Here is a 12,851-nt window from a genome sequence, read left to right as displayed (position 1 = left end):
CAAAACAATCTAAATTCCATTGTGACTGCTGTTTCCTAGATCAGTCATATGGCCAAATAATTACACAGAAGCTAAAGAGGGGATATGAGCCCGATTGTTGTATGTAATTATCAGCCTGAAGACTGGAATTGTTTCATTTCTCTGGGATAGAATCATATTGTCTTGCTTCCTTTATAATAGCCCCTGTGGGTGTCAAGAAGTCCTTGAAGATGTGAAGATTCTTACATAAATAATCAAAAGTGAAACGTATTGAGCTTAAATCTAAAGTATTCAGCTTGTGTTAGCTGAATAACAAGATACCTTCTGAGCACCTAGAAGGTATTAATAAATAGTAATAGAACGATAATTAATGAGTATTTAATATGGAAAACAGAATACTGGTTAGTAATTAAGTATCATCTTGACTCTCAGGATCTCAAAAGCAACTTATTAGTATAAATGAATGAAAATTTCTATAATTTTACTCTTTTTGAGATAGATAATTACTACCACAGCTTTCAAGAACAGGGTACTTGAAGTTTATAGCTCGTCCAATATCAGACTAAGAAATAAGACACAACCATAATATTTCATTCTGAATGTGAGCAAACCAGTGAGTTACAGAGAAACACTAGATTAACATTTGCATTCACCTCTATGAGAAGAATTACAAAATGTGTTATTTAGAGAGGTAGACATTACATAGACTATGTTGAAGTCTCGTATTTACATATATCCTGTGAGGAAGGGCTGAGAGGATAGTGCTTGCACAGCGTAGAGGACAGGTGGCTTCGAGGGGGAAACAAAAGCAGCCCCTAACACTTACAGGGAGGTTGTCGGTAAAGTGGAGCCAGGCTTGTCACAGTGGTACACGGTGGGAGGACAAGAGAGAATGGATTTAAGCTGCAACAAGGGAGATCGAGGCTGGATATGAGGAGAAATTTCTTCACTGGGTGGAGAGGCTGTGCATTCTCAGCCCTTGGAAGTTTTCAAGACCCAACTGGATCATGCCCTGAGCAGCCTGGTCTGACTCCATAGCTGACTCTGCTCAAGCAGGAGGTTGGACTAGCGACCTCCAAGGTTGCTTCCACCAACCTGATTATCCTGTGACCCTGCAATATTACATCTGTCAAATACAATAGTTGCTCCGTTGACATCTGGCAACTATACTAGTCTGTAGCTTAACTCCTAAAACTGCAAATTCCTCCCCCTGCAAGTGGATTTAATGATACCAGTGGTCCCAGTGAGGTCGATAGGGTTGCTGGCAAGAATAAGGCATTAAAAGATCATGTCACTAGTCTGGAAACCACTTTTCTTCTGTTTTTTGTTCAGTGACTGGACACGTATTCCGAGAAAAAACCTCACATGTCAAGGGAATTATTTGAAAGGCAAAAATATTATTCCTTTGGTATCTGTGGTTTTACATACTAACTTCCTGTCTTTACAAGCAGGTTATTGCCCCTAATTGCCCTGTGAAAAGTCACGATTAACACAGGGAAAATTAATTTACAATTATATAATTGAAAGTTCTGTCAAGTAAAATGTGCTATAATAGAGGAAAAACTATTTACATCTCAGTTTTAGTAACCTTAGATATCAGTAGGATGTAAATCAAACTACACAAGTGGTCTTTGTTGTCATTGTTGCTGTTGTTGTTCTTTTAAACCACATGATGTCCCTCTGACAGAACTGCTCAGGTTTTTCTATGAAATTTCACCCTTTGCCCTAGCCACAAGTTTTCTACCAATGCGATGCCCTGTTTCAACAGGGATTTATGTCATGTATCAGTATCCTCTCTGTTTTTACAGGTGGGAAAAAAATATATATTTGCTTGGAAGGGTTATTTTTGAACTGCAATAACAAAACTGTCTGGTAAAAGGAAAAGTGGAAATTCAGCACTTGCAAGTTAATTTAATTAGTGGAAATGCAACTGAGCAACCAAGACAGATTTCTATCTGTTAGAAATTTTCAAGTGAGCTTTCGGTATGGAGCTTAAGCAGCTTTGCGTTGCTACCAAGAAGACTAAACTCTCTTTTGGGCACTATTCGAGTAATGGAAATTTGATAATTTAGTGTAATTTCTTCTGTGCAAGAATTGCATCCCATTAAGTCTCTTATCAGACTGTTTCATGTGGAGTATGAGTTGTGTTTTATGGAGAAGTATTTCCAATTCCAGAGCAGGTCAGACAGTAATTGCAAGTTTAGTAAAGAGCTTTTCAGTTAAAAAGGAGTGGTTACTGTTTAATATACTTACACTTTATCAAGGGTAGCTAGAAGCTGAGTCTTGAGGATGGGTGTATTTCTTTCAGGAATTCTTGTGTATCATTTCTTGGCCACTCCTCTTACAAATCACAGACTTGCCAGGATAATCTGAACATAAAAATGCACACCAATTTTCTCTTTGAGAAATACTGAACCCACACGCTTAAAAAAGGCTGTTGTGTGTCCAGAATATTTCCTTTTAACTAAAAAACAAAGCTTTGAAAAATTGAAATCTCAGCTTTCTCTGTTTGGGATTATTTCCTAAAAAAATATCTCTTAACAACAGAAAATCCAAATTCTCTATATGATCTGGTTTTGATGCGTTCAATTGCAGCTTCTTGGCTTCAGCATGATCCAAATTCCAATTTTATATCTGATTCTTTCAGCTTCATTTTCATAATACACCTGGAGTCCTCTGTATTTATTTGAACAGCAAGCCAGTATTCCTCATGTCTAATGAATGTTGGCAGACTGGGTATTATTAGTTTTTCTCCATATGTTTTATCAGAAGATGGTGTATTGCAGATGCTTACCTACCTGATATGAAAGTGGACCCTGCTGAACAATAGCTGGTTTGCTCTCAACATGAAGTGATAAGACCAAAGTATTTGTAACATGCGTTTTAAAAAACATGATTTTTTGACTTTTGCTGTAATTATCTTATATAAACTACCCTTTTTTTTGGTTGGTGGTTTTTTTACAGTATCTGTGTATCTTTCTGAAATGCATGATTTTTACATTTTTAGATTCAATCTGTTCTTTCAATCAGTGATAAGTGGTTGGAATGCCTTCTAACATGCCTTTCTTTTATAAGCAAAGTCAGCCTGCCAGGATCTGTGCCACTTCAAAGTTTGTGAAAATTTTCAGCTGTGGTTGAAAGATAATTTAATATTAGATAATTTACCAATGATAATTTCTGTTGAAAATTCTAATATTTTGCAAGAAATCTCTAGTTTTGAATATTTTAGTGAAATTGTGGTTTGGGGTGGAGTGGAAGAAAAGGGTTAAGAATCTTTTCAAATTAATTTTAATTGTGGTTTCCTTTGTATTTGCCGTTTAATAGTGAGTATAACGACTTTGATACAGTGATCTTATACTGCAGAGATTGGTGTGTGGGCTAAATGTCTCAGCCTATTATTAATTTTTTAATAAACCTGCTTTTTAATAGCTATTGGCCTCAGAAAACTATTTTCCTTTGGTAGATGTTTTGATGCTTTAGAAAGGGTGTAAATGTCACTGTTCCATTTCAGCAATGTTGCAGATTGGTATTTACTGGAGATTTAAAGTTAATTTTACCATGGAAAGCTCTCAGTACAGAGAAATTATAACAATATGAAAACAAAGAAACTTTACTCAAGGTTACACAACATTTCATCAGAAAAGCTTGGAGTAGAACCCAGGTTGCCTGATCATTATTTCAGTCTGTTAGCCATTTTCCTCTTCAGGATTTGATAGAGATTTCTGTGAAAAAAGTCAAATAAAAATATATGGTTCGCTATTTTAAAGGTATTTTCATCTATCAGAATATATGTGTGCTTTCTAAGGTCCTTACCAAGGGTCATGTTTATTTTCTTTTATTTCTTTTTAGTTTTGCTTTATTCTTTATTTTGTTTCATGTCTATTCAATTTTATTTATTCCATGTTTTCTTTTTGTTTTGTTTTCGTTTTTAGTTGTGTCTGGTAAGTTGAAATTTTATTGGCCATCTTCTAATCATCGTATCACTGTGACGAGAACTTCTTCTCCCCTTCCCATCCATCCCCTTCCATGTCCTTCAACCAATCAGCTCCCATCTTTTACTTGTTATTGACAAGACACATCGCACAGAATAAATTCTGCATGAAGTATGGGTAACTTAATGGCAAAGAGAAAGGTAATGGGTTGCTCACTTTCTGTCTGTTTTTACGTGATGTAACGAGTCAAATCCAAATGTCTTCTTTCTTCGGTGAATGCATTATTGAACTTTAAAATGTTCCCTAAAAAATTAATTCTGTTTTAAAGGTCTCAAGGATAGAAGTTGTTCTTTCCTTAAGTGGATTATTATTTCAGCATCTTTTACAGTATATTCATCACATACCACACATATGTGACCCAAGGTGTGAAAGCAAACTGAAATTAAAAAAGGATGGTGAAAATACTTCCTGTACAGTAAACACTGAATGGAATTTATTACAAAGTTTCACTTAACTCTGTTTGAATTCTTCTGACAATCAAGCTAATAGGGTTTTAACTTTTTACTTTAATGGCAATAGATTTAGAGTAAGACATATATGCATTATAAGAATAATATACATACAAAATATGAATTTAGAATAATACCTGGAGAAACATTTACCTATTTCATTTTATATTTATATTCATTTTATATATACCTATATACCTATTACATTTTATATATATTCTACCATGGTTATCTGAAAGACTAGATTTCCCCTAGTTTTTTGTGTTCAGTTGTCCCTGAACATTAGTCTTCAGGTACTAGAATTAAGCTATTTCTCAGTGGTCAGGACCATTTTAACCTCTCTATAGCTGTCCCCATTCTCAGGTTCAATGAAGTCTGAAACCTTACAAATCCTCTGCACTAGCGCAGGATTTAGAAACCCTCAGTTCTGTTTTCTGTGGTTTGTCACAGACCAGTACAGAACCAGCCAAGCCCCACATTTAACTATATGCTAAATTTATTCTTGTTATTAGAATCCAACAGCATTTCAAAGGTGCTTCACCCTCATCTCCATTTTCCACGTCATACCTTACAACCCTGTGTCAAACCTCCAACAGTTTCACCTTCCATTCTACATTAAATGTGCTGCCACGTCAAAGTTTTCCCACATCTTCTTCCGAAGTATTGATGGAACATTTCAGAGCTAAATGTTTTGAAGTCTGCTCATTACTGTAGGTCAATCTCACCTTTACTTTTGGTAGTTTCTTATCTAAGGAGGTCGTATGATAGGTAGAATTTGAATCCAAATGTAAATAATAATGTGTTATGCTTTAAAAATTCTTCCCAAAGCAAGAGGGTCATAAGAAGACTATATTCTAAGGTGAACTCAGTAGGGAGCAAAATCACAAGGCTTGAGGAACAGATAACTGAAAGTATTGGCCTGCGTGAACACTGAAAGCCATTTCTTTTAGAAAGGACACATTGAGTGATATCTTTAAATTACGTGAGTCACATTCTTTTTAAAGGAAAATCTTGTAAATACAGGAAAGTTTGTAAGGAAAAAAGCAAAACACCGAAACCATTTGACTTATTAAAGTCAGATTCAAAACATCCCCTTTATTCTCAACCCAAAAAAGAGAGGATAACTAGTTTTGGACACATGATCAAAAGGAGTTGGAAATAAATAAGTAAATGGACTTTCATTTAATGCACATATTTCAAGAAGTAAGTGTTAACAGCCTATAAAACAAGCCAGATTATTTTTTTTTGTGCTAGCTCCATCAAGATACTGAATGCTGTCATCTATGCTGATTCTTTTTTTTTATGTGACTGACATTTTTTGACATTCTATTTACTACTGGATGAAGAGGTTTTTGAAGTCTGTATAAATTCAAGAGCTTGGACAATGCTGGCAATACTTATAATGTTAGGCTGAGCAGCTGTTTCAAATTTGCCTTCATTTACATATATATTTTGTTTGAACATGCCCTTGCCTATGTAAATGAGGAAGACATTTAGCTCTGCTGGTCCTTTAAATTGATTCCTCTTCAGTAATTGGACTGAAGATTGTAAATGATTATAATTCATTCAACAGTATTTCTGGGGCTTTTGACTTTAAATTTTTTTGAAATCCCAACCACATCAAAAGTCTCTTCTATAAGGAATTAAGGATTTTTCTCTCCTCAGCTTTCCTAAATCAAAGATGTTGTGCAAGTAAGCCCTGAATTCACATAGTTACTCAACAGTGTTTATTGCAGCCCTCGGCAAAGTGTGGCCTGTGGGCCAGTTGCCCCTCAAAGGTTTCTCTGTTCAGACTCCTTTCCAGGGAGCTGGACTCGGTGATCCTTATGGGTCCCTTACAAATTGAGATCTGTGATTCTATGACTTGCAGCCGTACTCCTCCATTAAAAACCAAGTTGTAACAAATTTGTTCATATTGGTGACTGTTGCAAGTTGTCTCCTTAAGTCAGTGGGACTCACTTTCTTGTAAAAGTTGTCACGAATAAAAGCCGGTGGTGCAAAGTCAGAGTTTTAATTGGGAGGTCCAGCAACAGAAAAGATGATCCCAGTGATGGTGTGACTGTTGGACTGATGTCTCTTTGTGCTGCCATTCCTTATTAAAGAAACTTAACATTTGAAGTCAATAGGCAAATTGTGGCCTTCAATTAGGCTGACTTTGGTCTTCTGACAGCAGTGTGATTTATTTTCTTCATTATTTTCCTCTTTCAGAGCCTCCACAGTTTGTTGTAAAGCCGCGAGATCAGGTAGCAGCACTGGGGAGAACGGTGACTTTCCAGTGTGAAGCAACTGGAAACCCTCAGCCAGCCATATTTTGGCGGAGAGAGGGAAGTCAGGTAAAACAGACTTTCTGATCCTCCTTCCTGGAAGTTTCTTGAAGAGGTGATGTCACATGAAAGAAAAATATGTTCATTATTGTTTTTAAGATGTGAAAATGAGGTCTGGAGCTTGGAGATGCTGGATAGCTGGATATTTCTTCTCTGTTTCTAAGCCACAGTCACGCTAGGCGATGTCAGGCTTCCTAGAAAGAATATCCATGTTTTGCTCAATTACCTATTTTCTCCGTGAATGAAAAAATAAATCTGTGACACTAGAAACATTTCATGTTCCACTGCTATGTAAATCTTTTTCACCTATCAGGGAGAAACTTTAAAGAGATGAAAAGATGACTAGTGCTGAAGTTTGTTTGAACTCCCAGATTTTCAGAAAGTTTGTCTCTGGGTTCAGCTGCTAGTTTGCCATGTGTTTGTGTGTGTCTGGCAAACTAAACTGTTTGCTGTATTGATCTGCTCCACTACATGTGTGGATACCGGTTTGGGACGAAGGAGATTTACTCTCACAGCCAGTCAGTTGGCTGACTTCTCATACCCAAATAGGTCACTTTTTCTCCCAGCTTCCTTATTTGAATGGGAGGGAAAATTATTTTCAGCTTCTTTGTAAAGGCTCTTGAAAGCCAATGGGTGAAACACTATACAGCAGAGCAAGTGAATCAGAGTTTTCTTTCAGAGTCATTTTTTGAAGGAGAGGTGTAACACAAAGTATTCCGTATTGGAGGGAAAGAAGGAATATGGGAGTCTGGTTTTCGAGGGAATGAATGGTGCAAAAGGATATGACAGGGTTCTTTGTGTTACAAAACAACAGGGCAGAGAAATTGAGATTGCTTAGAGATTGACTCCTTTACTCCATTTGCAACATTTCTGTCTAAATACCTAAGTACAACTAAACTAGTAACCAAATATAGATGATAATTTTCCATGGTATAAATATATTGGAATACTATTTTTGTATTTTTCTATCAACTGGATTATTTTTTTTATTTGACAAGTATTAGCTAGTAGATATTTTTTCTGTCTCATTTTTCACTTTGCTGAGTGGTAACCAATTGTGATGAACAATGGTACTGGAGAAAGAGGTCAATGAATGGGGTTTGCTAATATTAAAGTGGATTTTGTGTTCTGTTCCTTTGGATGCTTTTTGGAAATGCAAAATGTAATTAGGCAAGATAAAGAGAGGATAAGAAATAGCCTCTGTGACATTGAAGTATTCTCCTTCACTAATTATTCAACCAGAGGTAGAAATTTAGAACCAGTATTTGATGTGACAGACTTGTACTGTTATGGTTGCTGTTCTGGCTTTTGAACACTGTTCCTAAAATACTATGTGCTTCATACCAAAACTATTGTGTAGAAACTGGCATGGGATTTAATTCTATATTATAAGGCTCATTATAGAATACACATGCTATGATTAGAGAGACCTAAACAGCATCTCTTCTTTAAAAAACTGTGCCATTCTTAGAAAGTTGAAAGTTAAAATACAAATAAGTAAACCAACATCTGCATTTAAATGAAATAAATAGAATACCCTGGAGTGAGTTCTAAAAAAGGGTGTTAGAGCAAATTACTTAGGTTTGCCTGGTTGCTTGGGTCATTACAGTAGCTATATATATCAGATCTTTGTTAGTGCCCTTTTAACTTTGTGTAAAGCCCAGCGTTGACCATAGAGAGCATTAGAGCAATCACACAATTATATGTGCGTATCTGCACCCATTTTATCACAAACAATCCTATGAAAGCTATTAATATTGTGGTATAGACATGCTTAAGATATGAAGAGCAGAATTTTTTACATATAATGTGAAAACATGAACATGTTTAGATATATTAAAGTTAAGATTATTGATGTTTGAATTTGTTTAACCCTTTTTTTTCCTCACTTTCTTTCCTGTACATCTTGTAGAATCTGCTTTTCTCATACCAGCCCCCTCAGTCATCCAGCCGATTTTCAGTTTCCCAGACAGGTGACCTCACTATCACCAACGTCCAGAGATCTGATGTTGGGTACTATATCTGCCAGACTTTAAATGTTGCGGGAAGTATCATAACAAAAGCCTACTTGGAAGTTACTGATGGTAATGATGTCTTTATTTTATCATTCTCAAGTTTTTATTTTCACTTAAAGACAGCAACACGATGATGTGGCACTGCTTTGGTATCTACTTTGCATAAATGTGGATGGCATGTGTCTTTGAACATAAAAGTCCTGTTTTGCCAATCTCTGTCAGGGGTTTAAAATTTTGGATGTTGTATAATACAGTGTTTCCATTTTGTATTTGGTATTTCCATTTTGTATTTGTATTTAGTTCATGGATTTTTATCAGGTCTGTTAATTTATCTGACACTTTCTTAGCTTTCCCTACTGGATTTAGTTTACTTTCTGATTGTTTGCCGCCTAGGTCTTTATCCCTTCTACTGTGTCCATTTGCATACCATCTCTATTTATCTGTTTTTTCCCTTTTTTTTTTTTTTTTTTAATATTGCTGTATAACAAGGAAAAAAAACCTCAATCTGTCTGGAAGTCAGCAGAATAACATACAAATTATTATTATTATACATTCCTTTAAAGAGCAGTTGGGACAAAGTTTAAGTTGAAAAAGCTACAGGGAGCATGACTGCAAGCAGTAATATATGCTAGTGTGAGGCCAACTTGCCAATTATCAGAAATACTTCATATTTTAATAGCAAAGATACCAGGAAAAGTAATAATCTTACTACTTACAGAAAAAGAGGATAAGTGCAGTCTGTAGAGAGACTTTGAGGGGTGGGAAGCTGTTGTCAGAGAAGTTTCCATACGCTAGGCCTCTGTCCTATAGAAATCATAGAAATAATACAGTGCTGGAAGCATGCCATGAACCTGGAAAATAAAATTGTTCATTTACATCTACTGGACTGAGATTGTTTGGAAGGATAGGACTGAATCCTTTCTGGTTTCTCACAAGTGGTAAGCCACATTTCTTAAGCCACTTTTATTCATATACCATTGGGGACAAGGCTAGGGCAAGGTGAGGAAAAAAAAAAAATAAATAGAAAATTAAGATAAGGATCTTAGCTTTTAGAGTTCTTCTCTTAATGACCTATGATATCTGAACTTGGAAAAATCAATTTATTTTAAATATCTTTACCATGGATATAAGATCTGGATTGATCTGATGGATGGTTGTTTTGTATAACATCTTGGGACAGTAATTTTTTTTTTTGTACTTTTATGAAAGTGAAGGCAGGATATGCAGAATGATACCTGATATTCCTATAGGTAACAGAAATTGCCATCAGCTTCAGCAGCACTTAAAGTTACCATGGTTTTCAGCGGCATTGGATTTCTAATGTAGAGTACAGATTGGTCAGCACCTTACCATTGACAAATGCAAGGCTCTTTACAAATTTGTCAAGACAAATACAACACAATCTATAAGTGAGCTTATTTTGCCTGTCTCTGCAGAGAGAGATGCAAATGGCCTCGCAGTGCATTGCAGTGCAACAGGTTGGGACAAGAAGTAAAGGATAAATTACACAGTTGAAAATAAAGAATGTCATTTGAACATGCAAATGAAATTACAGGAGTTGGAATTTAGCCAAAAAAAAACAGTACTAAAGCCCTGCCTATTGTGAAAAGTAATGTCAAATTATCTGAAGTTCGCAAATTATAAGAAATTCAGGTTTATATTTTGGCTACCAAACCAGTTTTTAAATTACAGGAGCTCTCATGACATTGCTGAACAGATTTATGTCATTTAAAGTTGTGACAATTTTCAGATCACCAGTCCATGTCCTGTTGGATGGTCCAGGCAGAGGAGGTCACTGAAATGAAATAAGATAATAAGAGCTTTTACCTCTTTGTTTTGATCTTCTATTGGATAATGGAAAGAAAACCTCATGTTAATGATTATTCTTTTTTCTGTGAATACTGAGACCGCTTTATACCTTTCTGTGCATAGTTATTAAATAACCCATCAATAACATTTAATTTTCATTGTGTGAAAGGTGCGTTAAAATTGATGCAAACACGCTGTGATTTTGAAGTCATATTGACAGGATAAGTCATCACAGAACTAAAAGTGGGAAGCTACTGGAAAAGTATTCCTTAGTTGAAATAATGTAATATGTTCCTATTAGCTTTGTGTTTACCCTACTGCTAGACATCTCCCAACTAGGAAACAGCACCAAGATGAGTTGGTGGTACACAGTAACATTTTTTTAAGCAGTACCTGTTTGCCAGGTTATTCCCCTGCCTGCCCACCTCCTTTTTCTCTGTCTTTGAATGCTGAAAGTGTGAATTCTGCTATGCAGGCCTGCGGCATGGTAAAAGATGAACAAGGTGTAATCTGTGCATTAACAAAGAATTTGGGAAGTCCTTTCTCATTCCATTAGGACTTTATAAAGACACGAGAATTAGAGACTACCTAGCAGATACCACTATGTAATATGCCCTACTTCTTTACTTTCTGAAGATACTGTGTTGTGTATCATGTTAAAATTCTGTAGTTGTTCATCATTATAGTGCACCCTGCCCTGAATAATGCATGCCTCCAACTTGAATTACTTGTTTAATTATCTTTAGTTTCTTTCAAAGCCTCAAGCAATTGCTGTTGCTTAGATTATTAGAAAATTGCTTCCAGTTGCAGAAATCTCTTTCCTGTTGTTTCTTCTGGCAGTGATTGCAGACCGGCCTCCCCCTGTCATTCGACAGGGTCCTGTGAATCAAACTGTAGCTGTAGATGGTACTTTAGTACTGAACTGTGTGGCCACAGGCGCTTTAATGCCCACTATCCTCTGGAAAAAGGATGGGATCCTCGTTTCCACCCAGGACTCTCGCATCAAGCAGCTGGAGACAGGAGCGTTACAGATCCGATATGCCAAGGTAGCTTGAACTGGCAAACAGGTTTTCTTGCTGCTCGTTGCACATTGGTTATTTACCTCCAGGCACTTTTGATGTAGTAAATGCTGCATCTAGAATTAATGAAATGTTAAATAATTGTATTAAAATAGTTGATATTTCGTGCTTTCAGGTAGTTCATTCTTTATGCTTAACACCTTGGCTTATTCTGCCTAGGGCACATTATTTCAGATTTCATAAGGGAAAATGCTTTTAAGAGGTATTAGTTAGTTAAGGAAATTATTTGCTACTTAAAACATGAAGGGAACAGCAAAACTTGCATTTCAGTAAGATGAATTCTGGGATTATTCGGGCTTTAGCACTAATAGATTAAAATGATCTAATTATTTCAAATGTCTATAAAGAAAACCTTTGTTTAGCATACTGCAGTAATACAGCCATGCACACAGCTTTTTCAGAACAATTTTTAAAGTTTAAACATATTCACTTGACTCTCTGAACATAGCTTAAGATGGTAAATCACCTGTCAAATACCTAGCTTCCTTAGGGAATTATAGCAAGTACCTGGTCAGTATTGCTGGTCATGCCTCACACGCTGTAAGATGTTTTAATATGTTGTTAAGTTTTAGAGTACTGGCTATTCTCCGCTATCTTTCCTGTGGTCTGAAGTGTAGTAATATTTAAAAAATTAGGCTGAATACATTACTTTACTATATTCCCAAGAGTTGCCTTGTAACCAGTCACGAGCTACACTGACTTAGATATTGAACCTCTGATTTTTGAGCGTTTCTGTTCAGCTCATCTGCTGAGGCTGGGACCTTAGGAAGATAGCATTTATTTTGGGGGAAAAAAAATAAGCTCTTTTGAAATGTGGTTCAGTCACATATGGGCAAATAATCCAACATTCGGAACTGGATGAGAATAGCATATGGAGGTTCTTTTTTGGGTGTGCCGTAGAGTGAAATTTATACTAACACAGGGAACCCCAGATGTACAAGGTCCTGTGTAATATTTAAGCTTTGTTTCAAGGATGACATGCTCTCCAGTGCTGCAGTCCAGACAAATCCCCAGGCATTATTATTTAGGCAGAAGGCTGACAGTTGCATGGGCTCTTGACATTTGAGTTCCTTCTCAATTTATTTGTCAGGACCTCTGCAGAGTAAGGAATAAATGCTACAAGAATAGGCCTTCAGTTTGTTCATTACAGAATAGGTAGCATTAAATTAGAATCTGCAGCTTTTCCAGTTTGTTAATGAATATT

General features: G+C 36.1%; 1 protein-coding gene across 11 annotated transcripts in view; it reads left to right on the top strand.

The window, feature by feature from the left end:
* The window catches only part of ROBO1 (roundabout guidance receptor 1), a 736,887-nt gene that overhangs the window by 667,441 nt on the left and 56,595 nt on the right, over window positions 1–12,851 (top strand). For 10 of the 11 annotated variants that reach the window (XM_065064434.1, XM_065064469.1, XM_065064416.1 and 7 more), the window contains 3 exons: window positions 6,629–6,753; window positions 8,657–8,828; window positions 11,409–11,614. In XM_065064434.1, the coding sequence (XP_064920506.1) occupies window positions 6,629–6,753; window positions 8,657–8,828; window positions 11,409–11,614 (503 nt within the window). Of the gene's footprint in view, window positions 1–3,712; window positions 3,921–6,628; window positions 6,754–8,656; window positions 8,829–11,408; window positions 11,615–12,851 lie in introns of those variants that run through there. The other variant, XM_065064490.1, reaches the window with a different exon arrangement.

Source organism: Columba livia, chromosome 1 (assembly GCF_036013475.1).
Source record: "Columba livia isolate bColLiv1 breed racing homer chromosome 1, bColLiv1.pat.W.v2, whole genome shotgun sequence".
Taxonomy (NCBI): Eukaryota; Metazoa; Chordata; class Aves; order Columbiformes; family Columbidae; genus Columba; species Columba livia.
The sequence above is the reverse complement of the archived record's forward strand: the minus strand, read 5'-3'. Positions and strand labels throughout refer to the sequence as shown.